Genomic DNA, 27200 nt, shown 5'->3' with positions numbered 1-27200 from the left:
CTTGCCACAATATCCTCACTAACCTTTTACCACATGTATTATAATTATTTGTGCAGTTATATTTCCACACTAGATTCTAAATTCTGCTAAAACGAAATACTGTACTGCCTTTGATGAGCCTTTCCATGTGCCAGCCATGTGCTAAGTGAGCTAAGCATCCATTATCTCATTAATCCTCATATGGACATCTAGGTCAGGACTCTCCCATTTAACATTAAACAAACTGAGGCTCCAAGAGATTAAGTAGCTTGCAGCTTTCACGCAGCTAATGATGGTGGAATCAGATCCCTCCCCGAGGTTCACGCTTGTACTACTTAGGGTAGTCAGCACAGTATATTCACCAGCAAGACTGCACTCAACCTGTGCGTACCGGATCAGCATGTTAAAAACGGTGTGTGCAAGTAGACCAAGGGAGAGAGGGGCTGCGGGGGCAGGAATTGACACAGCAATGAAACGAAGGCAGGATTGGCGGTGATGTTTCCAAATTTCCACCGTTGGGTTATAGAGCTTTTGAAATAAGCATTTAAAATACGTAGTTACTAAAAAGGATCACATCTACTCTTAGTCTAATTATTATATGTAGGTTAGTTTTGTCTGCCTGATTTTATTGTCATCCCCCGGGGATTGTTTCTGTTCTCTCGTGTTCCCAGAGCTTTCGGCGCATTGCTCAACACACGGTGTGCATACTTGTTGATTTTAATGTATGTGTGTTTGCATATGTGCACAGCAACTGGACAGAGGACGTGGGTGTGGGATGCACGGTGCATTCCTTCTCCTCATTCTTATTCCTTTGAGCAGCTGCAGCCTGAATGCTTTCCCTTCGGGGAAGAGGGGAGGCAGAACCGCTGACCCTTTAACAAGTTGTCCCTCACAGAACAGGTGTCTCCCCCGACTCTCGGTGGAGAGGGATGTCTGGATACTTAGTGACATCAGCCATGAGCCAATGGGAAGTCGGGCTCCAGCCGCCGCGCCAATGGGCGGCCGGGGGCGGGCCGGGTTTCCTGGGCGCCGGGCTGGCCGGGCTGGTCCTGCGGCCGCGGCGGAGTCTCGGCCGCTTGCGCTGCCCACCGCGGCTCCGGCGGCTCCAGGCGCGGTTCGCCAGCCCGCGCCGCTCCCGGCCCCCCGGCTCGGGCGCCTCCCGCCGCGGCGCAGCTCCCCCGCCGGCCGGGCACCTGCGCGGCGCGCCTCATGCCCCCGGGCGCGGGGCGCACAGGCCGGTCGGCGGCCGCTGGGAGATAGGCCCCCGGGGGCGGCGGCGGCGGGGCCATGGCGCGGAGACCTGGGGCGCCGGCAGCCTCCGGGGAGGAGTTCTCCTTCGTCAGCCCGCTGGTGAAATACCTGCTCTTCTTCTTCAACATGCTCTTCTGGGTGAGTCTCGGTGTCGAGGGCACTTGGGCGGCGGCGTCCCCCCGCGGGGCGGAGGGGCGGCTCGGGGTGCCAGCCCGCGGGATCCTCACTGCCGAGTTTTCTGGGCTAACGGCACTTTGGGGGAATTCATCCTGGGGAGGGGACGGCACCCGGGCGCCTCGTCTGCAGGGGGCGTTGGAGGGAGGAGGGTATGCCAGGGAATCAGTGAAGACTGATGGGTATTCTCCGGGCTTCGGAGGAGGGTCTGTGCCAGGCTAGAAAGCTGGGTTTGAGGGAGCCTGTTGGCCCAAGGCAAACCCACTGGCACATTTATGATGGGGGTCGGGGGTGGGGGGGTAACTTTCAGGCCTGGTGGTAGAGGCCCAGCTGGCAAAGAAAGAAGAGGAAGGAAAAACCCAAACCTCTCTCCCCACCACCTCAGAGAGGATGCGTTATGGGCGTCATCTCTTCCTTTTGCAGGCCTCATCTACCCCCACCCACCACCGACTCCCCCAAAGTCTGGCCTTCAGGTTCAGATGTCTTTCCTATCCCAGCACTGCCCCAAACTTTGTACCCCTCCCCACCAACCTTCTCAGGACCAGACTTCACCCCTGGAACCTGACAGTCACCAGCATCTTTAAACAGGACCTTGTGTTGGGCTGGAAAGCCAGGGGTCTTTTCAGAATCTTCTGGTTGGAGCAGGGGAGGTGGAAAAAGTAATGGGTTGGGACTCTGGACACCTGGATTCCTATCCCACTCTGCCATTCATTGTTGACTCGACCAACCTAAGCATGTATGTCCATGTCTGCAGGCCTTAGCTCCCTCCCCCACAAATCCAACCCAGTGTGATCAGGGATGGCAGAAAGACTGCTGAAGCTGAGAATTAAGCTGAACCAGATCATGCAATGCTAGCTTGACCCTGTTTTGTGGCCAGAGTCCTGGAGGTCCTGGGATGTGAGAACATAGGGGCGTCCTTCCCTCATTCACCTCCTCTTCTGGCTCCTACCACACCAGAGCTGCTGCTCCTGGAGCCCACCATCCTTGCCCACTTCAGAAGGAGACCTAAAGTTCAGACTTGCAGGAGGGAAGAACTGAGTCTAAAATATGTTTCCTAGCGGAGGGAGCAGAACAGACATCTAAGCCATTTGCTGGAAGGGTTTCACAAGGCCCGTGGGGTGAAGTGCAGACACAAAGCACGTAAGTGCTGGCCTGTTGGGACAAATGAGAGAAACCTCAGAGGGTGGCGATGACAGCGCACTCAGCCATCATACTCCTGGGGAAAATGAAACTTGGGCTCCTATCAAATGCTCAGTTTTAGAACTGGAAAAAATTTTTAGAAGACATCTTGTCCAGCATCTGCGTTTATGTACATAAAATGTAGAAAATGAAAGCACAGAGATGTTAAACCTTTTGTCCAAGGTCCAACAGCTGGTTAGCAGGCTTGGTCTGGTGACCTTTCTACTGAACCACAGTGCCTCTGGGGGAAGTCCTCGGCGCGGATGGCTGCTGCTGCAGCTGGGGTATTGGCAGTATTAGTAGTTTACCAGTCAACCCAAGTTCCCATGGTCTACGTTCTGCTTCAGCTGGAGGTTAGGGAAGAACAGAAGAAAATCCCTTACCACTCTGCCAGTGCTGGGGGATGTTCTAAGGGACTCCCCACCTAGGGGCAAGCATCAGTCAAGTCTCCTCGGTGCTCACTGAGTGTGAAAGGCCAGTGACATGCCATCCTTGGAGTCAGCACTAGCATCTGAGGGACTTTAGGTCGTCACTCTGGCCTCCTTTATCTGCCAAGACTATCTCCCTTGGAGCCATCGGCACCCCACCCTTGTCTGTGCTCACCAGTGACAACAGCTGGGTGCATCTGTTACACTTGTGTTCTGGTCATCTTTTTTTTCGAGCTTCCCTACCCTCCTTTTAGCAGACAAATGTCTTTGAGAGATCTCAGCCAGGAGAGAGTTTGGCTCCACAGACCCATTTACCTTGGTAAAAATGCTTCATTCAAGGTCACAAGACCTGGCTAGCCACGCTAGCACCACCCCAAATTAGAATAGAACCCCGTCTTGGCCCTACAGTAGACTCATAAAAATCAGAGGCTCTAGAAATAGCACACTGAAGGACAACAGGCCCAGCGTCATTTTGGCACCAACTTACTGTGTGACCCTAAGCCAATGTATCCATCCCTCTGACCTTAATCTTTCTCCTCTAAAGGAGAAAAGATTTCTGCCTCAGTGAACTATTTAAAGATGAATGAATCATTTTGGGGACTGTTTTCTTTCTTTAAGACCTGGAGCTGGATCGAAGGATGACTCTCCCTGTGTCCTGACTGCCCTTCCTAAGGGACAGTACTTTACCGGTGTTATTGAATGTCCCTTCTCCCCCAAACCCAGTGCTGCACAGGTATATTCCATACAAGGGCCGCTGGGGAGAAAAGCCTGCTTCCCCAGATCAGGGGGCCATCTTTCTTCCTAGCCCTCTACAGACACTGGTTCCCATGCTTTCTTTTTTGCAGACTTCCACCATCCTAATCAAATTCCCCTCTTCTGCCCGGGAAGCACCTATGGATGAGATGATGGTCAGCCCACACCCTTTGCGAGTAGAGTGCATGCTCTGGCCAGCTTCTGGAGTTGCGCTGTGGCAGTGGCGTTTGTGTCTATGCCTGGAACCCACTAGGAAGGTGTCTGGCATCCTCTGGGCTCACACTCAGTGGTGCTGGTGGTGATGGTGGCCACCTCTGCTGTTGCTCTAGAAGCCCTGACTCTTGGGGCATTTGGAGTCTGACTCAGAAAGCTAATGGATTTTTGGGGACTGGGATCCGTTCGTACTGTTTGTGTTTCAAATCTCACTTCCCCTTTGACCTGGGAGTTCTGATTTTCTTCCCAAAATTGTGTTGCTGGGTTACTGACTGTTGGGATTCCATGGCCTGGAGTAGTTGCTCTAAGATCCGAGATGTTGTATTTGTATCAGGTAGGGTGATTACAGAGCAGCTGCCTCTCCTCACCTCCCTCTGCAGGACAGCTCTGTGCAGAGGGTGCGTGCTTTATCAGCTTGGCCATGTGTTGTCAGGAATATTTGGTGCCGCCCACCTCCTTCCTCACTGGTCCTTCTCCCACTCAGGGCAGCAGTTGGCTGGCTTTTGAGTTAGGCAGAGCCCAGAAGCTCAGACCTCTAGCCCCTGTGTCTCAGCCCCGGCTTCCTTGGCAGCCATGCCTTGGGGCTCCCATGGCACCTTCTGTATACTTCGATTGTCACATCCCTTACCTGGGCTGCAATTGTGTTCATTTCTCCATCTCCCTCTCTAGAATTTGGGCTCTCAAGGGTGGGCACAGCGCTATTCACTTCTGGATTCCTGGTGCCCAGCTGCGTTTGGCAGAATTTGGGCATTTATTGAATGTTAATTGGATGGGGAGTAAGAGAGCAAACCCCATGGGATAGAGGCATGATGCCTGTCCTCCCTCCCTTATGGACACTGGCCTGTCAAGTTGCGGCTCAACCTGGGGTCTTTGAGCACGCTTGGTGATGAGGTACCCAACTGTGTTCTCCTCTGTGATGGGTCTGGTGGCCTGGCAACCCCTCCCTCAAGCCAGGTCAGAAACATGGCAGCCATCCCCTCCTCAGAGCCATGTATACTTACGTCTACAGTGTCTGGATTTTCTCACTTCCACTGCCGTATATATGGACCCCTGTCCAGGTCTTCCCTAGGCTGCTCCAAGCCACTGGTGGGGCATCTTCTTCAAGAAATCCACTCTCCCATCCAGGACTACTGTTTTGGAGTCCTTGGACACTCAGAATCACCCCAGACCACTCACAGCACCATCTCTTTTTGCCCGGCTCAAAAACCATGAGGAAGTAACCAGGCGTCAAGCTAGGCAAAAACCTCTTCTAAGTGACAGAAGCCCTTTCTGCCATCCGATCCTTTCCTCCCATCCAATCCCTTCCTCCTATACTTCCAAATACACTAAGAGGCAGAGTCTACCACCTTCCTCTCCCCTGTCTTCCCCATAGACTTGGCTGGCTTCAATAACTGAGGGTAGTTAGATGCTTTTTATAAAAACAACAAAAATTACAAAATATGGGAAATGAAGATGAGAACCATCTGCTTTGCTATGCAGGTCACATGCACACCTCCTTAACTCCCAAGAAGTTCTGTTTGCCTCGTACCAAGTAGAAAACCTTAGAGTTCAAGCAGCCTTTAAAAAGAAGAAAAGAAAACACAGAGTGCCTTTCAGATCTTGGTAGGATACTAGTGCTGGGCCAGTCCCTCCAGGGCTGTGAGTTGGAATGTTTATTTACTGCGATCCCTTGCAGACCTCCCTTACTCTTTCTTAACCTCCGAAGAACTAAGCCAGCCATCGCCTGAGGAAATGCCAAGGCCTGGCCCCAGACATTGGTGTGGAAGGAGCCCTGTGGACTCCTCCACTCCAGAGGGACAGTGCCTCCCAATCCAGAGGGAGAGTGCTGAGAGCCAGCCTCACATGGACAGCTGCCACCTCAGACACCCAGGACAGCAGCACCATGGGGACCACAGAAAGACCGTGGGCAGGGAGAGAGGTGGCCCTGCTCTGAGACCAGCAGGCTGAAAGTTCCTTGATTTCATCCAGATATAAGGGGAGGGAGGACTGAGAAACCAGAGGTAGAGACCACTGCCTTGCCCACTTCCCTCTGAGCAGAAACAGAGTTTTGATTGCCACGCAGGGAACCACTCTACCTTCAGCTGTCCCCACCATCACCTTCAAAAGAGGAGGGAAAGAGATTCTACGGAGGATGCGTGGACCCTGAGACAGTGGGGCTCCAGCGCTTCTTGCAGCCTGGACTTTGGACTGTGGAAGACAGACAAGGCTAGGGCTTTCCCTGGAGGCTGCGCCGGCAGGGGGCCTCCTTGTGCCAACACTGTACCTTCCCTTTTCAGAGTGCTGTTCCAAAGACTTCCCTCTGAGCCACCTTCTGGGACCTGCTGGCACCCTGTCCCCCCACCCCCCACCCCCTGCCAGCTGCTATCTTCCTTCCCCTGCCTGAGCCCCAGCCCATTTGGAGATTATCAGCTACTCCCCAAAGGGAACCACAGGCAGCTGCTTCCCACCTCCCATGATGGCTGAGGTGAACACGCAAGATTCCGGGGGCGCTGGGAGGCAGAGATAGGAAGGCAGCCAAGTGGCTGAGCTCATAAGGCTTTGGGTCATCAAGACCTAGGTTCCAGTCCCACTTCAGCCACGCGCTAGCCAAGCAAAGTGGGGAAAGTTACTGGAACTCTCTGAACAGCAGCTCTATAGAATGAGATCCTAACAACCTCTTGGGTTTGTGGTCAGAATTAAAGGAGACAGTGTTTAGCCCAGCACCTGGTCCTTAGCACTCAACAAAAGGTACTGCCACCACCATCCCTGTAAATGCTCCTAGAGGTCACCTGCTGGGGGTGGATGTGGTGAGTGAGGCTGAGTGCTCCTCCAGGGAGGAGGAAAGAGGGTGGTAAGCAGACCGGGACTGAGTTAGGGAAGGGCCAGCCTTTGCTCAGCCCCCTTGCTCACATTCCCATCATAACGAAGGAAGACAAAAAACAAAGGAAGAAAATTAAAGAGAAAAGAACAAAAGCTAAGCAGGAGACAATCATTATTAGTGGCTCAATATTTTTTACTTTGTGGAGAAATTTCCTGTCTATCCCCGGAACAGAGCCCCACTGTTGTCTCCGGGGGCCTTCCCTAGCTCTGCTCCTCAAGGCTTGTCAAACCACCTCAGTCTTTTAAAATTTTTATTTATGTATTTATTTGTTCATTTGTTTGTTTTAGAGACATGGTCTTGCTCTTTAACCCAGGCTGGAATGCAGTGATGGGATCACAGCTCACTACAGCCTCGACTGCCTGGGCTCAAGCAATCCTCCGACCTCACCCCGTTGAGTAGCTCAGACTACAGGCATGCGTCACCACCCCCAGCTAATTTTTTTTTTTAGAGACTGGTCTCACCATGTTGCCTAGGCTGGTCTTCAAATCCTGGCCTCAAGCTATCTTCCCCCTTCAGCCTCCCAAAGTGGTAGGATTACAGGCGTGAGCCACCATGCCCTGCCCTACCTTGGTCTTAAATGTAATCCAGTAGAGATGGACTCTGGGAGCTAATTTGCCTGTAGTTATTGGCATTTGGGCATAAGAGCCAGGAGAAAACCTTTGGTCAGGAACTCAAGTTGAGGTCCCGCAACCTTCCCTTCTTATTACTGATGGCCCTGAAGTACTGTCCTCTGGGCTAGAATAAGGGTTTTTCCTCTTAATCATCAAATCATGACTCTTTTTTCCCAATTTGCAAGAAAAAAGTCAAGATAAGAGAATTTTCTTCATTTTCTCCTTTCTCCATGAACATTAGTACCTGCAGCTGCTTATCTGCCTGCAGGTGCTAACAAAAGGCAAACGAAAGAGGACAAGTAGCAACTATTATGGAAAAGTAGGAAACTATTTATTTAGAATATTGCCTGCATTGTTTTATGAGACATGTGTCCAGCAGCCACATCTCTTAGTAAAATTGTTCCTTATTTCTGTAATAAAAATTAATGGGTTTTGCCTCCTCACGTGATACAGTGAGATGGACACAGCAGTATCTATGTAATATTCCTGTCAAAAATGTATAATCTGAACCTAACTATGAGGAAATAACCAAATAAATCCAAATCGAGGGACATTCTGCAAAACAGTTGGCCAAGACACAAACAATGTCAGTGTTGGTTGAGTGCAGTGGCTCACGCCTGTAATCCCAGCACTTTGGGAGGCCCAGGCAGGTGTATCACAAGGTCAACAGATCAAGACCATCTTGGCCAACATGGTGAAACCCTGTCTCTACTAAAAATAAAAAAATTAGCTGGGCATGGTGGCACGCACCTGTAATCCCAGCTACTCAGGAGGCTGAGGTAGGAGAATCACTTGAACCAGGAGGTGGAGGTTGCAATGAGCTGAGATGGCGCCACTGCACTCCAGCCTGGTGACAGTGCGAAATTCCACCTAAAAAAAGAAAAAAAAAAATTAAACATAGAATTACCATATGACCCAGCAATTCCTAGGTATAGAAAACGTTGAAAACAGGTATTCACACAAGACCTTGTACACAAGTGTTCACAGCACTACTATCCACAACAGCCAAAAGGTAGAAACGATGCAAACATCCACCAATGGAGGAATGGATAAACAATTGTGTTATAGTCACACGACCAAGTATGATTCAGTGATAAAAGGAAATGAAGTTGGCGGGGTGCAGTGGCCCATGCCTGTAATCCCAGCACTTTGGGAGGCCATGGTGGGCGGATCACTTGAGGTCAGGAGTTCAAGACCAGCCTGGCCAACATGGTGAAACCACCTCTCTACTAAAAATACCAAAATTAGTTGGATGTGGTGGCAGGCACCTGTAATCACAGCTACTCGGGAGGCTGAGGCACAAGAATTGCATGAACCTGGGAAGTGGAAGTTGCAGTGAGCTGAGATCGTACCACTGCACTCCAGCCTAGGCAACAGAGTGAGACTCCGTCTCAAAAAACAAAACAAAAAAAAAGAAAAACAAGAAATGAAGTTGTAACACATGCTACAACATGGATGAACCCTGAAAATATTCTGCTAAGTAAAAGAAGCCAGACACAGAGGGCCACATAGTATGTGATTCCAGTGACAGAAAATGTCCAGAATAGGCAAATCCATAGAGACCGAAAGCAGATCTGTGGTTACCAGGAGCTGGGGGCGGTGGGAATGGGGAGTGACTGTTTTGTGGGTACAGGTTTCTATTTGGGGTGATGAAAAAAGCACTGCACCCTGATTGTGGTGATGATTGCACAACCAGGTGAATGTACTGAAGGCCACTGAACTGTATACTATAAAAGGGCTAAAATGGTACATTTTGTGTCACATGTATTTTACCATAAATTTTAAAGTCAGTGTCTTAAAGACCAAAAACAAAGGAAGAAAATTAAAGAGAAAAGAATTAAAGCCAAGAGACTGTTCCAGGCTAAAGGAGATTTAATCTCTAAATGGGTGATCCTTGATTGGATCCTGGATAAGAAACAAAAAAACAACAAGGTTCTTCGTAAGGACATTTGGGGGATAATTGGGGAAACTTACATATGGACCGTAAATTAGGTCACAGTAATAGTGTATTAAAGTTTTAAAAAGAGGTCAGGCGCAGTGGCTCATGCTTGCAATCCCAGCACTTTGGGAGGCCATGGCGGGTGGATCACTTGAACCCAGGAGTTTGAGACCAGCCTGGGCAATATGGTGAAACCCTGTCTCTACAAAAAAACTAAAAAATTAGCCCAGTATGGTTCCATGTGCCTGTAGTCCCAGCTATTCAGGAGGCTGAGGCAGGAGGATTGCTTGAGCCCAGGAGGTCAAGGCTACAGTGAGCCATGATTGTGCCACTGGGTGACAGAGCAAGACCCTGCCTCAAAAAAATTTAAAAAAAAAGAATAATATGGCAAAATCTGTAATGTACACCAACGGAGCACTGTGATTTCCCAGTGCTCTGTCACTTGAACAGTTTTAAGATTTACTACCTTAGCCAAGCATGGTGGCTCATGCCTATGATGAGGGGGTGAGTGTTAATAATCCCAGCACTTTGGGAGACCAATGTAGGAAGATCACCATAGGCCAGGAGTTCAAGACCAGCCTGGGCAACCTAGCAAGGTCCTATCTCTACAAAAACTTGTACAATTAGGTAAGCATGGTAACATGTGCCTATACTCAGGAGGCTGAGGCAGGAGAGTCTCTTGAGCCCAAGAGGTCGAGGCTGCAATGAGATATGATTGTGCCACTGCCCTCCTGAGCAACACAAGAGTGAGACCTTGTCTGTTGGGGGGCTGGAGGGGAAGATCCACTGCCTTAAGTTTTGGTGTGATTGATGGGGAATCACTCAGATTAAAGTTTGTAAAACTGTATGCAAGTGAACCCTATTTTATGAAAATCTGATATTAAAAAATGTGTAGGCTGGGCTCAGTGGTTCATGCCTGTGATCCCAGCATTTTGGGAGGCTGAGGCAGGCGGGTCACCTGAGGTCAGAAGTTCAAAACCAGTCTGGCCAACATGGTGAAACCCCATCTCTACTAAAAATACAAAATTAGCAGAGTATGGTGGCACATGTCTGTAATCCCAGCCTCTTGGGAGGCTAAGGCAGGAGAATCGCTTGAACCTGAGAGGCGGAGGTTGCAGTGAGCAGAGATTGTGCCATTCCACTCCAGCCTGGGCAACAAAAGCAAAACTCCATCTCTTTGTTTTTGTTTTGATTTTCTTTCTTTCTTCTTTTTTTTTTTTTTTGGTCTTATTTCTTTTTAAATTTTCTTTGTTTTTGTTTTGTTTTTCTTTTTTTCTTTTTAAACTCCCTCTCAAAATATATATGTGTGTGTGTATATATATATATACACACACACACACTAACAAATTGGGTGGGAGGTTAATAGACTTTTTTAAGAACAGTTTTCTTCTAACAGAAAAATTAAGAAGATAGTACAGATATGGACATTTCTCCAAAAATAGAAATACTGGACAATCCAGCAATCCCACTACTGTTTATCCAAAGGAAAAGAATCTGTTGAAGAGACATCTGCACTCCTATGTTACTGCAGCACTATTCACAATAGCCAAGAGATGGAATCACCTTAAGTGTCCATGTACAAATGAATGGATACAGAAAATATGGTTCCTATACATAATGGGATATTATTCATCCATTAAAAAAAGAATGAATCCTGTTATTCACAACATAGATGGAACTGGAGGTCATTATGTTAAGTGAAATAAGCTGGGCACACAAAGACAACTATTGCATGTTCTCACTCATATTTGACAGCTAAAAAAGTGAAACTCATAGAGGTAGAGAATAGAATGATAATTACCAGAGGCTGGGATCCAGGGGCAGAAAGATAAAGAGTCTGGTTCATAGGTACGGACATATGGTTACATGGAAGGAATAAGTTCTCATTCAACAGCACAGCAGGGTGACTATAGTTAACAACAATATATTGTATTTTTCAAAATAGATTAAAAATGTTCCTAACACAAAGAAATGATAAATGTTCAAGGTGATGGCTGTTCCAAATACCCTGATTTGATCATTACACTTTGTACACGTGTATCTAAATATCACATGTACCCCATAAATATGTATAATTTACATATCTCAATTAAAAACATTTTAAGATATTGAGAGTTCCTATATGTCCCATACTCAGTTTTCCCTGTTACTAACACATTAATATGATACATTTTTTGCAATTAATAGCATTATCATTATGGTCTACACTTCATTGGGTTTTTTTTCATTTTTATTTACTATCTTTCTGTTCCAGAATCCTATTCAGGATACTACATTACTGTTTTCTTTCTTTCTTTCTTTTGAGACAGAGTCTTGCTGTGTTGCCCAGGCTGGAATACAGTGGCACGATCATGGCTCACTGCAGCCTTGACCTCCTGGGCTCGAGCAATCCTCCCACCTTAGCCTCCCAAGTAGCTGGGACTACAGGGGCGCACCATCATGCCCAGATGATTTTTATTTTATTTTTTGTAGAGATGAGGTTTTACTATGTTGCCTAGGCTGGTCTCAAACTCCTGGGCTCAAACCATCCTCCCACCTCAACCTTCCAAAGTTCTGGGATTACAGGTGTGAGCCATCACCTTCTGCCCTACATTACATTTAGTTGTCATGTCTCCTTAGGTTCCTCTTGGCTCTGACGGTTTCCTAGACTTACCTTGTTTTCGATGACGTTGACAGTTTTGAGGAGTGCTGGTCAAATATTCTGTAGAATATCTCTTTCTTGGAACCTGCCTTCTGTTTTTCTTATCATTATAATACTGGGGTTATGGATTTTGGGAGGAAGATCACAGAAGTAAAGTGCCATTTTCATCACATCATATCATAGCATTGATTCGGCAACATGATCCTCGTGGATGTTGGCCTCGATTGCCTGGATAAAGTAGTGTTTATCAGGTTCCTCCACTTAGAGTTAGCCTATCCCCCATGTTACACTGTGCTCTTTGGAAGAAAGTCACTGTGCACAGTCTGCACTGAAGGAGTAAGGAGTTAAGCTCTACCTCCTTGAGGATGGAGTTCCTACGTGGATTATTTGAAATTCTTCTACATGGGAGATGTGTCTTTTCTCCACTATTCTCCAATAAGTCATTTATTTATATCAGTATGGGCCCACAGACATGTATTTTATATTTTGGGTAATAATTCAATACTTCTTTATTTTGATGCTCAAATTGTTCTAGCCTTGGCCATTGGGAGCTTTCAGTTGGCTTCTGTGTCCCTTTGGGATGCTCACATTGATGAGGGTAGTGATGTGGGGGATTCATTTTTGTTTCTTTGTGAGCATTTCCTTTCTTTGGGGCACTACAAGATTCTCTAGGCTCACCTTGTGCCTTTCCTGCCTCCATCCTAGGATCAGCCACTTCTCCAAGGAGCCCAGGGGATGGCTATTTTCATTACGAGGTGATCACTCACCTTACATTAGGGATCATGGTACTGGTGTGTGCAAATTATTTTATATAATTTGACTGACAGCTTTTCAGGACCATACATTTTACAAAAAGCTATACTCAGCCATTTTATTTTTGTTATTTTTATTTTTATTTTTTTAATTTTTATTTTTTTTGAGACAGAGTCTCGCTTTGTCACCCAGGCTGGAGTGCAGTGACACAATCTCGCTCACTGCAACCTCCGCCTCCTGGGTTCAAGCGATTCTCCTGCCTCAGTCTTCTGAGTAGCTGGGACTACAGGCACCCATCACCACTCCCAGCCAATTTATTTTTTAATTTTTTATATTTTTAGTAGAGACGGGGTTTCACCGTATTGGCCAGGTTGGTCTCAAACTCTTGACCTCGTAATCCACCCACCTTGGCCTTCCAAAGTGTTGGGATTATAGGTGTGAGCCACCGCACCTGGCCCAGCCATTTTAAAAATTGTATCTAACTCTTAAAAGTTTCCAGCCAGGCTTCATTCTAGTCAGAATGTGAAAAGCTATCCAAAGAAGATAAATGTCTTTATCTGCATCTTCAATGTGAAAGGAGGTCATTCGTGATACTGTGAGGTGCTATAAGGATTTTACAGAAAATACTGACATAGTGGAAAGAGTCCCAGAATGAGATTGGGAGGTTGGCTTTAGTCCAGATGTTGCACTGCACCCATTTGCACTTGGCTAAGTGTTACCTCCACTCTTTTGGCCTAATCTATAAAAAGAGGTGAGTGGCAAACCCATTTCTAAAGTTCTGGTCACCTTCAAATGTGATGCCATTAACAGCAGCAGCACTGACTTAGGAATGGCAGTAACTTTGAGGAATCCAGGGTAGGAAGTGGGGGCAGGAATGGGAGTTGGCAAGGTCAAGCTGTGAAATACAGAATTTGAGAGCTCAGGGGAGGACATCATTAATGATCATATTAAGTATAATAATAAAATTAAAGACTTAATCTTGATTTTTTTTTTTCTTTTGGTGAGATGGAGTCTCTCTCTTTTGCCAGGCTAGAGTGCAGTGGTGTGATCTTGGCTCACTGCAACCTCCGCCTCCCTGGTCAAGCTATTCTCCTGCCTCAGCCTCCTGAGTAGCTGGGATTACAGGTACCTGCCACTGTGTCCAGCTAGTTTTTGTATTTTTAGTAGAGACGGGGTTTCACCATGTTGGCTAGGATGGTCTCGATCTCCTGACCTTGTGATCCATCCACTTCAGCCTCTCAGAGTGCTGGGATTACAGGCATGAGCCATCATGCCCGGCCCTAATCTTGATTTTAATGTAGCCTGCATCTATGGCTCTAGATCTCTGGCTGATTGTTCTTTAGGCTTGTAGGTTCTCAAAATTGTCTGCACATTGGAATAACCTAGAACACATTCAGAAATACTGTTGGTCCCAATGCCAAAGATTCTGATTGACTTGGTTTCAGATGCAGCCTAGGCATTAGCAGTTTTTTAAGCCTCTCCCCGATAACCCTAAGTCCCAGGCGATTCTACTGGCAGCCAAAGTTAAGCATATGCTTTCAGCTCTAAATGCTTTTGTCCCTTTACCTTATAACACATAAATTATAGGTCCTCAATGTACCATCTGCATAGCAGTGGATGAATTGGATTTGGATAGTGTATTAGTTTCCTGTTGCTGCTGTAACAAATGACCACAAACTTAATGGCTTAAAACAACACAAATTAATTTTCTTATATTTCTGGTGACCAGAAGTCCAAAATGGGTCTCACCTGGCTAAAATCAAACGGGTCTCACTGGACTAAAAATCACTGCACTCCTTCAGGAAGTGCTAGGAGGAACTCGCCTCCTCACCTGCTCCAGCTTTTAGAAATGGCCCGCATTCCACGATCCATGGCACACAGCAGTCAGCCTCTGCCTCCACTGTCATCTCCTTCTCTGACTCTGGCCCTCTTGCCTCCTTCTTAGAAGGTCTTTTATGATTGTGTTGAGTCCTCAGGGATAATCTCCCTATCTCAAAATTCTTAATCACATTTGCAAAGTTCCTTTGGCCATGTAAGGTAACACATTCACATTCACATTCACATTCACGTTCCAGGAATTAGGACATGGCCACCTTTGAGGGGACGTTATTGTACCTACCATAGATAGAGACAGAGCAACTGCTGTCATTACAGGCTCATAAATAGAGTTAACTTACTCTACGATACGTGGCATCTCTTTATTTTGCCCATTTTTTCACCTTTTATTTTAGGTTCAGAGGTACACGTGCAGGTTTGTTATATAGGTAAATTGGGTGTCACAGGGGTGATATTTCAGAACCCAGGTAATAAGCATAAGTAGTTTTCCATCCTCTCCCACTTCCTACCCTTCACTCTCAAGTACATGTGTCCATGTGTACTCAATGTTTAGCTCCCACTTACAAGTGAGAACACACGGAATTCGGTTTTCTGCTCCTGGGTTAATCTGCCTAGGATAATGGCCTCCAGCTGTATCCATGTTGCTGCAAAGGACATTATTTCATTGTTTTTTATGGCTGCATAGTATTCCATGATGTATATGATGCACCACATTGTCTTTTTTTTTTTCTTTAAGACGGAGTCTTGCTCTGTTGCCAGGCTGGAATGCAGTGGCACGATCTCGGCTCACTGCAACCTCTGCCTCTCAGGTTCAAGCGATTCTCCTGCCTCAGCCTCCCAAGTAGCTGGGACTACAGGCGTGTGCCACCACTTCCTGCTAATTTTTGTATTTTTAGTAGAGATGGGGTTTCACCATGTTGGCCAGGCTGGTCTCAAACTCCTGACCTTGTGATCCACCGACCTCAGCCTCCCAAAGTGCTGGGATTACAGGTGTGAGCCACCATGTCCAGCCCTAATCTTGATTTTAATGTAACCTGCATCTGTGGCTCTAGATCCCTGGCCTTGTGAGCTGTCGTGCCTGGCCCAGCCCCACATTTTCTTTATCCAGTCTACCGTTGGTGGGCATTTAGGTTGATTCCATGCTTTTGCTATTGTGAATAGTGCTTGTTTGGACTTTCTTGTTTTAGCTGTGCTACAATCTAATCAGAGACCATCTTTGTGGAAAGTTATACACCTGGTGAAAATTTAACATGAAAAATAATGAGAGGCCTGGGAGCAACAGAAATCAGGAGTGGATACACATTTTTTAATAGTTCAATAAAATGACACTCAGAACTGTAATTGACTGTGGTGGGCTTTAAAGGGCAGACAGAGATGCTCGCTCACTCTGGCGGAGGACTGGCTACCATTGCCTGGGGGGTGACTGGCATCTCTATCGTACAGTTTCCCTGCCCGCCCCCCCATGTTCCCTGAGCCTGGCCTTGCTGTGGGACAGAGCGCCAGCTGGCACCTGCACCTCTGCTAGCAGCTCCCTCCCTCCTAGACAAAGAATATGAAGCCTGGCAAATAATACTTTGGGCCCTGAGTTAGAGGCATGGTCAAATGATGTGGAGTGGGAAGAGAGTGGGGCTGGCTAGGTGCAGTGACTCACACCTGTAATCCCAGCACTTTGGGAGGCTAGGGTGAGAGGATCAATTGAGCCCAGGAGGTCAAGGCTGAAATGAGCTATGATTGTGCCACTGCACTGCAGTCTGAGCAATAGCATATGAGACCCTGCTCCCCCATCCCCCAAAAAAGGAGGCTGTACATACATGCAGAGAAGGGTCCTGGAAGAGCTGGTTTTAGATAATGGTTTGCCATTTACTGCTGAATGCACCTGCCCTCCCCTGCCAGATGGCAGAGGACCTTCAACAAGGAGGCCTACAGGGAAAAATGTCTTTGTACTGAGGGACTCATCTGACCCTATTACCTGTTCTTGGGGCCCAGCTCCCTTCTCCCACCAAAGCCCCACGGTGGCTCTTTCCAGCTGCTTTCTGTCTTGCAGAACAGTGGTGTCTAGCCAGCCATCTCCTTCCCCACTGAGTTGGTCAAGTCCCTGCTGCTGAGAACTCTCTGCTGCCAGAGCTTGGGCCCATCTGTTGCCATGGCAACAGCCAGCTGCTGCTTAGCACCAGCCTGGAGACTGGGCACAAAGAAAGGGTAGCCAAGGAAAATACGCACTGGGGCTGCCCTGCACCCTTGGAGGCCTGTGGGGTGGGTAGGGGCAGATAAAGCCCCTTTGGGGTCTCCTATTAGTCTCTGATGGGTTTCTTCTCTCAGGAAATTTGGAAGAGCTAAACTCCCCTCTGTTCCTCCACACTGGAATCAGAGTTTGTGAAGATAAAGGTTCCTTTGCCAAGGCAGTTCCAGTGCTTACACACACGCACTCACACACAGTCCTTCACATTAGAGTACACTTTCTTTTTGTACTTGACATGATGTTGACCTCTAAGAGGGTTGGAAAGCTGGAAGTATGCAACCGCCCAGGCCTGCTTTAGGTATAAAACCTACCCTTTAGGCCAGGTGCAGTGGCTCACGCCTGTAATCCCAGCACTTTGGGAGGCCAAAGCAGGTGGATCATGAGGTCAGGAGACCGAGACCAACCTGGCTAACATGATGAAACCTGTCTCTACTAAAAATACTAAAAAAAAAAAAAAAAATTAGCCGGGCATGGTGGCACATGCCTGTGGTCCCAGCTACTTGGGAGGCTGAGGCAGGAGAATTGCTTGAACCCGGGAGGCAGAGATTGCAGTGAGCCAAGATTGCATCACTGCACTCCAGCCTGGGCAACAGAGCAAGATTCTGTCTCCAAAAAAAAAAAAAAACTGCTCTTTGATGCTTTGATGCAGATAGATTCAAATTCAAAACTTTTCCATTTCTATGTGACCCTGGGCAAGTTAACTATTAATAATGATAGATAACATTTATTGTCAGGCATTGTGTTAAATGCTTTCCATGCATTATTTGCTTCTCAGTAATCTTATCAATTGTTTGTTCTTACTTCCTATCTTCAGATACAGAAACTGAGGCTCAGAAATTTGCCCTATGTGCGCCCAAGTTTGACTTGCTCTAAAGCCCGTGTTCTTTTTAATTTTTACTTTAATTTTTTTTTTGAGACAGAGTTTTGCTCTTGTTGCCCAGGCTGGAGTCCAATGGCACAATCTCGGCTCACCACAACCTTCACCTCCCAGGTTCAAGCGATTCTCCTGCCTCAGCCTCCCGAGTAGCTGGGATTACAGGCATGCACCATGACACTCAGCTAATTTTGTATATTTAGTAGAGAAGGGGTTTCACCATGTTGGTCAGGCTGGTCTTGAACTCCTGACCTCAGGTGATCCACCTTCCTCAACCTCCCAAAGTGCTGGGATTACAGGCGTGAACCACTGCACCCAGCCTACTTTTTTAGAGGCAAGTTCTCACTCTGTTGCCCAGGCTGGAGTGCCATGGCACAGTCACAGCTCACTGCAGGCTTGCTCTCCTGTGCTCAAACCATCCTCCTGCCTTAGCCTCTTGAGTAGCTGGGACTACAGGTGCACACCACTGCACCCAGCTAATTGTTTTTTTTTTTTTTTTAGAGATGAGCTCTCACTATGTTGTCCCAGCTGGTCACAAACTCCTGGCCCCAAGTTGATCCTCCTGCCTTGGCCTACCAAAATGCCTAGACTAAAGCCCATGTTCTTTTTTTTTTCTTTTTGAGATGGAGTCTCGCTCTGTCACCAGGTTGGAGTGCAGTGGTGTGATCTCGGCTCACTGCAACCTCCACCTCCCAGGTTCAAGCGATTCTCCTGCCTCAGCCTCCCGAGTAGCTGGGATTATAGGCATATGCCACCACACCCAGTTAATTTTTGTATTTTTAGTAGAGACAGGGTTTCACCATGTTGGCCAGGATGGTCTCGATCTCCTGACCTCGTGATCTGCTCGCCTCAGCCTCCCAAAGTGCTGGGATTACAGGCGTGAGCCACTGTACCTGGCCATGAAGCCTGTATTCTTTTTATTTTTTATTTTTTGTTTTCTTTTTTATTTATTTATTTATTTTATTTATTTTTTTATTGCATTTTAGGTTTTCGGGTACATGTGAAGAACATGCAAGATTGTTGCATAGGTGCATACGTGGCAGTGTGATTTGCTGCCTTCCTCCCCTTCACCTATATGTGGCATTTCTCCCCCTGCTATCTCTCCCCAACTCCAAACCCCTCACTGTCCCTCCCCTATTTCCCCCAACAGACCCCAGTGTGTAGTGCTCCCCTCCCTGTGTCCATGTGTTCTCATTGTTCAACACCCGCCTATGAGTGAGAACATGTGGTGTTCAATTTTGTGTTCTTGTGTCAGTTTGCTAAGAATGATGGTTTCCAGGTTCATCCATGTCCCTACAAAGGACGCGAATTCATCGTTTTTAATGAAGCCCGTATTCTTAATCATTGCTCAGTATTAATCTTGGATTGCTTTAATTTCTTCATCCATAAAATGGGCATAATAGCTGCCTCACAACATAATTGTGTTTCCAGAATCTCTGGTTTCTCTAGTTTCCAGAGTCTCAGGCTCTGGCTCTTTCCCCGTCTCCACAGGTGATTTCCATGGTGATGGTGGCTGTGGGTGTCTACGCTCGACTGATGAAGCATGCAGGTGAGCTGGAGCTCTCCCTCCCTGCTCCCACCTTGTGCCATGCCCCTTTCCCCTCTGCCTCCTTCAGCCTGGCCCTCACACATAAGCTATGGGGCTAAAGAAGGCAGCCTCCCTGGAGCCAGATCTTCATGGTCTACTTAGGTGTCAGACCCCCCCCATGCCAGTTCACCTGGATTTCCCTGAGCCCCTCTGAGTTTTCCAGGATATATCTATATTTGAGGCTTAGGAAGTGTCTAAGAAAGAAGGTAAGCCCCTGGAAGCAGGGAGTCATCAAGGGCTTTAGCCCCTCCCTAGCTCTGTCCTGGAGAAACCCAATCACTGTTCCTCTTTTACCACACAAGTTTCCAGGAAACAGAATCTGTAAAGCTGGTGAGCCTAATGCCATTCTGATTCTGTTCTGGAGTGAAAGCATCTCCTCTCTTAAGCCCAGGAATAAAGGTTTTTATTTCTTTAGTATCTCAAATTAAATGCCACAACCCTTCTGGGCCCTTTTGGTTCTCCCCGTGGGACAGGGGTACTGCCTCCTCTTAGCCTTCATCCAACCATACTGGAGATTCCCCCACCAGGGGAAGGAGAACAGTTTGGGGGCACCCTCCCATCCCATCCATGGGTTCCTCAGTGGGCACCAGCCTCAGTCTGAGGGCTGGCTCCTTCCCCAGAAGCAGCCCTAGCCTGCCTGGCGGTGGACCCTGCCATCCTGCTGATCGTGGTGGGTGTCCTCATGTTCCTGCTCACCTTCTGTGGCTGCATTGGGTCCCTCCGTGAGAACATCTGCCTCCTGCAGACGGTGAGTGGTCAAGGCCCCTCTGGAAAGACCCTGGCCCCTTCCCATCATGCCTCTTAGCCTCCTGGTGCCATTCTTACGGCCCTTTGGTTTCCTCGTCCCATCCACCCCAGGCCTGTGCTGTTCACTCCTCAGTGCAGAGCTCAGCCCAGGTGACCCAGCACATGGTGGCCACCCCAGGACAGTGTCCTAGAGGCAGCTGTCTTTCTCATGTGTGGGGCATCTGGGAGAATTGCCCGACAGCTCCCAGCATCCCCATGGCCCTGGGCGGGGGGTGCTGCTGCCCTGACTGGTCCCAGACGCCTCCTCTTCCTGCTGCTCTGCAGTTCTCCCTCTGCCTCACCGCCGTGTTCCTGCTGCAGCTGGCCGCTGGGATCCTGGGCTTCGTCTTCTCAGACAAGGTAACACTGGGAGCTGGGAGGCCTCTTCAGGTGTGGCCCAGAGGGAGGAAGGAAAGTTCCTGCCCATGTTTAGCCTGGTTAATTAACCACAGCTCTCCTTCCCCTGAGAAACATCAGCCGTGGAAAGGTTCATTAGGGATGAATGAATGGCCTGTAAGCGCATCGTATTTGAGGAGAATTTCAAAATCATAAGGTGCTTTCCTCTGACAGTCTGAGAAGCTAACAGGGAAGTAAATTATACAAACACAAAAAATAATTTAGAAACTCTAAAGGCAAATGACAGCATCAAACTCAGTAATCAAATGGACCACTGATAATATGAAGAGCCTTTTATTTCTTTTAAAAATTGTTTATTGAGATAAACAGAAGAGGAAAGAAAACAAGATTTTGTTTTGGGTTTTGTTTGGTCTTTGCTTTTGTTTTTTTGGTTGGTGTTTTTGTTTTTTAAGAGATGGGAGTCTCACTAGGTTGCCCAGGCTGGCCTTGAACTCCTGGGCTTCAGTGATCCTCCTGCCTCCGTCTCCTAAGTATCTGAAATTACAGTCATGTGCCAACATGCTTGGCGTAAGACAAGATTGTGAATAATGCTTGCCATATATGGAAGTGGTCTGCCATTCAGTGACAATCCTTTTAATTAAGAACCAGAATGCATTTCCCAAAAGGCAGATGATTGCTAAGGGCAGAGTACAGGACTATGGAAGGAAAATTTAAGAAAAGTAGTGGAGCAGGAAGGAAGGGACCATGGTAGAAAATTATGAAATCAGGCTGGGCACGGTGGCTCATGCCTGTAATCCCAGCATTTTGGAAGGCCAAGGTGGGCGGATCACTTGAGGTCAGGAGTTCGAGTCCTACATGGCCAACATGGCGAAATCCTGTCTCTACTAAAAAACACCAAAAAAATTAGCTGGGTGTTGGGAGGCTGAGGCACAAGAATGGCTTGAACCCAGGAGAAGAGGTTGCAGTGAGCTGAGATCGCACCACTACACGCCAGTCTGGGTAACAAGAGCAAAACTCTGTCTCAAAAAAAAAAAAAAGAAAAGAAAATTATGAAATCGAGAGCCACTGAGTTAATTCCAAATTTCCTAGTGCTCCTGGCTTAGTAAGATCCTGAAATGATGTGTTAAATAGATCTGTTTTGAGTCTAAAGAGATGTAATTATCTCATGTCCACTAGAGGGCAGTGCCTCAGCTCAGTAAGCTACTTTCTGCTAAAAAATTAAAAATTAGTTTGTTTTCATCAGTCAACAAGTATTTTGTGATAATAGCATTCAGAGGTAGATACACATTGGAATATCTTGATGTGTCTCTGAAAAGCTTCAACAGCAGGTCCAGCATTTCTGCTGCCCACTGGTACCTGAGGGCCCTGGGATGGATAGGCTTTAGAACGGAAATGGCTGTTTTCCACCATTGGGACTCTATTCTGACTTCAAGGCAAACTCAGTTAAAAAGGATGATCCCTGGCCAGGCACGATGGCTCACGCCTATAATCCCAGCACTTTGGGAGGCCAAGGCGGCGGATCACCTGAGGTCCAGAGTTCGAGACCAGCCTGACCAACATGGAGAAACCCCATCTCTACTAAAAATACAAAATTAGCTGGGCATGGTGGTGCATGCCTGTAATTCCAGCTACTTGGGAGGCTGAGGAAGAATCGCTTGAACCCAGGAGGCGGAGGTTGTGGTGAGCTGAGATCGCACTATTGCACTCCAGCCTGGACAACAAGAGCAAAATTCCATCTCTCAAAAAAAAAAAAAGAAGGATGATCCCTGTCTACTGTTATTTTTGCAGGAAGGAGCAAGTTAGGGATTAGTCCTGTGTTCTGATTCCTTGCCCATGTCTCCGGCAGGCTCGAGGGAAAGTAAGTGAGATCATCAACAACGCCATTGTGCACTACCGAGATGACTTGGATCTGCAGAACCTCATTGATTTTGGCCAGAAAAAGGTATGGGTCAGCTAGTGGTCTGGGTGACTGCGGATAAAAGTGAACATCATCCCAAGAGATGCCTCACCCTCTATGCCTGTGGGGTTCTTGGTTACCTGCCAGGTAATGGCTTCTGTGAAGGGGTTTGGCAAGAAGGCATGCATAGCAGAGTGCTTTAAACATAACTTTTAAAGACACAGAACAGTATATATAGTAATCTACTGTATTATATGTGGTTACCTACAGGGGGATGAGGAACTGAGCAGATTCTTAAATATGACCTCTTCAAAAGTGACATTTTAGGCTGGTCCGAAAGTAGTGAGTTATCTGACTTGATTGTTCACAGTCAACTACAGATCTAACTCCTTGTTCTGCTCTTTCCCCCTTCTCACTGCTGCACTTGACTAGTCTAAAAAAAAAGAAAGCTACATTTTAAAAATTGTGATAAAATTTACACAGTGTAAAATTTACCATTTTTAAGCATACAGAACCGTGGCATGAAGTATCTTCAATTGTTGTACAACCATCACCATCTCCAGAGCTCATCTTCCCCAGCTGATACTCTGTATCCATCAAACACTAACTCCTCATTTTCCTCTCTTGAAACTCTGTATCCATTAAACACTAATGCTGCATTTTCCTCTTCCCAAGTAACCACTATTCTACTTTTTGTCTGAATTTGACAACTCTAGATACCTCAAATGAGTGGATTTACGGTATTAATCCTTTTTTGAGTGGCTTATTTCACTTAGCATGTCTTCAAGTTTCGTCTCTGTTGTAGCATGTGCCACAATTTCCTTTTTAAGACTGAATAATATTCCATTGTATGTATATGCCACATTTTGTTTATCCATTTATTCACCAGTGGAGACAAGGGTTGCTTCCACTGTTTGGCTATTGTGAACAAGGCTGCTATGAATCAAAAGTTAACATTTAGGCCAGGCACGATGGCTTATGCCTGTAATCCCAGCACTTTGGGAGTCCAAGGCAGGCAGATCATTTGAGGTCAGGAGTTTGAGACTAGCCTGGCCAACATGGTGAAACCCCATCTCAACTAAAAATACAAAAAGTAGCCAGGTTTGGTGGTGCACACCTATTGTCCCAGCTACTCGGGAGGCTGAGGTACGAGAACAGCTTGAATATGGGAGGTGGAGGTTCCAGTGAGCCAAGATTGTGCCATTGCACTTCAGCTCGGGTGACAGAGACACTGTCTCAAAAATAAATAAGTAAAAAATATGGCCAGGCGTAGTGGCTCATGCCTGTAATCCCAGCACTTTCGGAGGCCGAGGCGGGCGGATCACGAGGTCAGCCTGGCCAACATGGTAAAACCCTGTCTTTACTAAAACACAAAAAATTAGCCAGTTATGGTGGTGCACACCTGTAGTCCCAGCTATCCAGGAGGCTGAGGCAGGGGAATTGCTTGAACCCTACCTCAATTGGCTGAGATTGCAGTGAGTCAAGATTACACCACTGCACTGCAGTGCAGCCTGGTGACAAAATAAATAAATAAATAAATATTAAAAATAAAAAAGTTAACTTTTAAGTAAAAGTGCTTTTGAGACAAGTCCTGAGTTCCCCTTCCTCTGGTGTGATAGACACTTGACTTTGAGATCCAGTTTGCTCTCATGGAGTAATGATGGACTCACAATATTGAAGATTCCTCTCCTGTAGTTTTCTCTATCTTTCAGGGAAGTTTTTCAGCACTGATCCTTTAATTATTTCAGCCTGTACTTTTGAACACTTCCATTTGCCTACAAAGCCAGAAACTTCTCTCAAGAAGATTATAGCCAAATATATAAAACAAAATATATGTACAACTGTAATACCAACAAGCATAGTGGTAATTTATAACAAGATATACAAAGCAATAGAAATTAAGAAGTGAGAATATCTTCAGGTGAAGGCAACTGGGAAGCTGGAGCTCAAAGTTTAAGGCTGTGTTTAAACAAAGTTCCCAGTGGAAGCATGCCATAGACTTTTGGTGGCTCTGAGAATTTCCCTGGTCACCTCAGTGTGAGGGGTGGGTGAGTCTTAACCTCTGGTGGATTTTGTTGCAGTTTAGCTGCTGTGGAGGGATTTCCTACAAGGACTGGTCCCAGAACATGTACTTCAACTGCTCAGAAGACAACCCCAGCCGAGAGCGCTGCTCTGTGCCTTACTCCTGTTGCTTGCCTACCCCTGACCAGGTGAGCCAGCATCCCACCTCATTTCTTCCTGGGCAGCCAGCTGAGTCGTTTCTGATGGGAGCAGCTGCTACTGGGAATCCTCATCCTATAGCTTAACTGATCAGTTGTGTGGGACAGCTGTCAGGTGTCTTTCTTCACCCCAATCTGATGCTTCTGTTAACCTCACACTCCTGTAGCCCACATGGAATTCAGAAGGGACAGGTTTAACTTCTAAGGTCAGATTCAGTACCTGTGCAGGTTTGTTACATAGGTAAACTTGTGTCTTGGGGGTTTGTTGTACAGATTATTCTGCCACCCAGAGCAAAGAGACTTGGACCCTGACCTTTCAGAGGAAGGGAAGTCTGCATTTAGCAACTTCCAACCCAGCATCCTCCACATATATTCTCTGACCATTTAGGAGTTTAGAAAGGGTGAGAAGCCCATCAGCTAAGGCCCCAAACAAAAAGTAATGGGAATGGGAGTCCTAATTGGCTTTTCAACTCTTTCCCCAGGCAGTGATCAACACTATGTGTGGCCAAGGTATGCAGGCCTTTGACTACGTGGAAGCTAGCAAAGTCATCTACACCAATGGCTGTATTGACAAGTTGGTCAACTGGATACACAGCAACCTTTTCTTACTTGGTGGTGTGGCTCTAGGCCTGGCCATCCCCCAGGTAACTTACCCTGTGAGACTTGTGGGTCCCACATACTCTGTAAAGACTCCTTTGTTTTGGGGAAGGCACCTGGGGATCAGCGAGGGTGTCAGGCACTGACATGGCTGAGGGGTAGGGAAAGGGATAGTGCTGACCGCACTGGGAAGATTGAGCCAGGGAAAACAAGGCCATCACTCATTGCTGAGGGCCCAATTCCTTCTTGCCTCTCCCAGCTGGTGGGAATTCTGCTGTCCCAGATCCTAGTGAATCAGATCAAAGATCAGATCAAGCTACAGCTCTATAACCAGCAGCACCGAGCTGACCCATGGTACTGACAATCCATCCTGCACCTCCTCACCATGGCAACCGGCAAGCTTCATCAACCAACAGCAGCGGGTGCTGAGAACAGCCCCAAATGGAGACTTGGATTCCAGCCCCGCCGGTGACAGCCCAGTGGGAAGACGGAAACTCCAGATGGGCAGAAGGCAGGGTGCACAGGTGGCTCCGGTCTCAGGAGCATGCACCTCCTCTCCCCCGTCCTCTCCCTCAGCACTGTGCAAGAGTTATACCCTTAAGTGTTTGGGTTTATGTTTTCAGTTTTGTTTGGGAAACAGCAGTTGCACAGAGCGTTGGGGGTCCTGCTGCTGCCTTTGCACCAGGCAACACCATCAGCCCTGCTCCTGAGCTTGGTGGACAGACTTAGATCTTAACGTGCCAGTGAGACCTGGCTGTGGAGAGTGGCACTAGCAGCCCTGCCTGGAGTCCACCTGGCATGATACCAGCTCCAGAAGAGAAGGGAGTGGAGCAGGCAGTGGGGAGCCTGCCTGGGGGTCGACTGGGGACAGCCCTAAGTGCTAGGTAGGCGTGGAGGGGGATATGTTTACCAAATGCCTGCCCAGCCATCCTCCCAGGTAGTCAGAGTGAGCTACATCCTGTCCCGCCTTCATTTCCATGGAAACATGGCAGCAAGGGAAGGGGTACTACAGCAGCCAAATTCTTCCCCACCCCACCCCCTTCGAAAAAAAGTGTGGAACCCTGGTCCCTGTACTCTACAGTCAGAAGTGGGACTGAGCCATGCGTGCCCTTGAGTTCCTCCCTGTCTGGCCCTCCGTCTTCAGCAAGCGGGGTTTTCTTTAACTTGGCAGGGTGCAGAGAAGTGGTAACACTCCCACCCCATTCCCCTGCACTGGAGCTCAGTATTCTTACAGGGTAAGAGGCAGGAATCCTGCTGGGACGCGGGGGGAGCCTGAAGTGGCAATAAAAGCGTGTTGACCTGGGCTACGCTGGACTCCATGAATTTTCCATTCTGGCAACTGGAAGGGGAGGGGTAGAAGGGCCCTGCCTCCAGGAGGGCACTGGAGACTCTCCTAAACGCCACACGCCTCCGCCTTGCTGCCTGCCACACGCGCGTCTCCTTCAGCGAGGCACTGCCACCCTCCCACAGCCTCGCCCTCTGCTCTAAATTAGGTCGAAAGAGTCCCAGTTCCAGTCTAGGAACATCATTTTATTCCAAAAGCTGATGTGTTTTTTTCGTATTAAAATGGATATAAATTAATTTGCCACCCAAAACAAGAGGGGAATAGGGGAGGAGGGAAATGAGCACTCCGCTGGGGCCGGGAGAAGGATGAAGAGGAAGACCCTCTCTTCCCCCGCCGCGGGCCCTCCGTGCCCTTCTCCCCGAGCCTGCTGGCGGGAGGACTCCGAGGACGCTCGGCGTGGTGCACGAGGCCTCCTGGCGCCCGGAGGAGCCTGCGAGGCAGGCAGGGCGGGCGCGTCCGGGGCGGGGCTCTGGGCTCCGTGGGTGGTCCCCGCCCCCGCGGCGGCCCCGGCCCGCGCCTGCTTCCCCTGTCCGGGAGGAACTGGGAGCTGTGCGAGCCGCTTGCAAAGCGAGCGTTCCCGGAGGCTCCTCGCCGCACCTCGCTATCGAGCGCTCAAACCAGGGCCTCGGCCTGGCGGGGGGAAAGCCTCGCAGAACCGCTGCGGGGACAAAGAGCCGTGAG

At 47.9% G+C, this 27200-nt stretch overlaps 1 protein-coding gene across 1 annotated transcript; it reads left to right on the top strand.

Moving 5' to 3' along the window:
* The first annotated feature begins 1001 nt into the window (after window positions 1-1001).
* TSPAN33 (tetraspanin 33) lies at window positions 1002-26477 on the top strand. The gene is made up of 8 exons (XM_064373597.1): window positions 1002-1368; window positions 19222-19279; window positions 19939-20066; window positions 20390-20464; window positions 22308-22403; window positions 24440-24568; window positions 25060-25221; window positions 25434-26477. The coding sequence occupies exons 1-8, from the start codon at window positions 1267-1269 to the stop codon at window positions 25533-25535; spliced, it is 852 nt and encodes a 283-aa protein (XP_064229667.1). The 5' UTR covers window positions 1002-1266; the 3' UTR covers window positions 25536-26477.
* The last annotated feature ends 723 nt before the right edge of the window (window positions 26478-27200 follow it).

The sequence above is a fragment of the Aotus nancymaae genome, unplaced genomic scaffold, assembly GCF_030222135.1.
Source record: "Aotus nancymaae isolate 86718 unplaced genomic scaffold, 86718_ANA_hifiasm-v0.15.2.pri h1tg000002l, whole genome shotgun sequence".
Taxonomy (NCBI): Eukaryota; Metazoa; Chordata; class Mammalia; order Primates; family Aotidae; genus Aotus; species Aotus nancymaae.
This window is presented reverse-complemented; position numbering and strand designations above follow the sequence as displayed.

Excerpts from the sequence above, each read along its gene's own strand:
- TSPAN33 (XM_064373597.1), top strand. The coding sequence starts at position 1,267 with ATGGCGCGGAGACCTGGGGCGCCGGCAGCCTCCGGGGAGGAGTTCTCC. Across the intron at positions 19,280-19,938 it reads TCGACTGATGAAGCATGCAG|AAGCAGCCCTAGCCTGCCTG; the intron begins GTGAGCTGGAGC and ends CTCCTTCCCCAG. Across the intron at positions 25,222-25,433 it reads TAGGCCTGGCCATCCCCCAG|CTGGTGGGAATTCTGCTGTC; the intron begins GTAACTTACCCT and ends TGCCTCTCCCAG.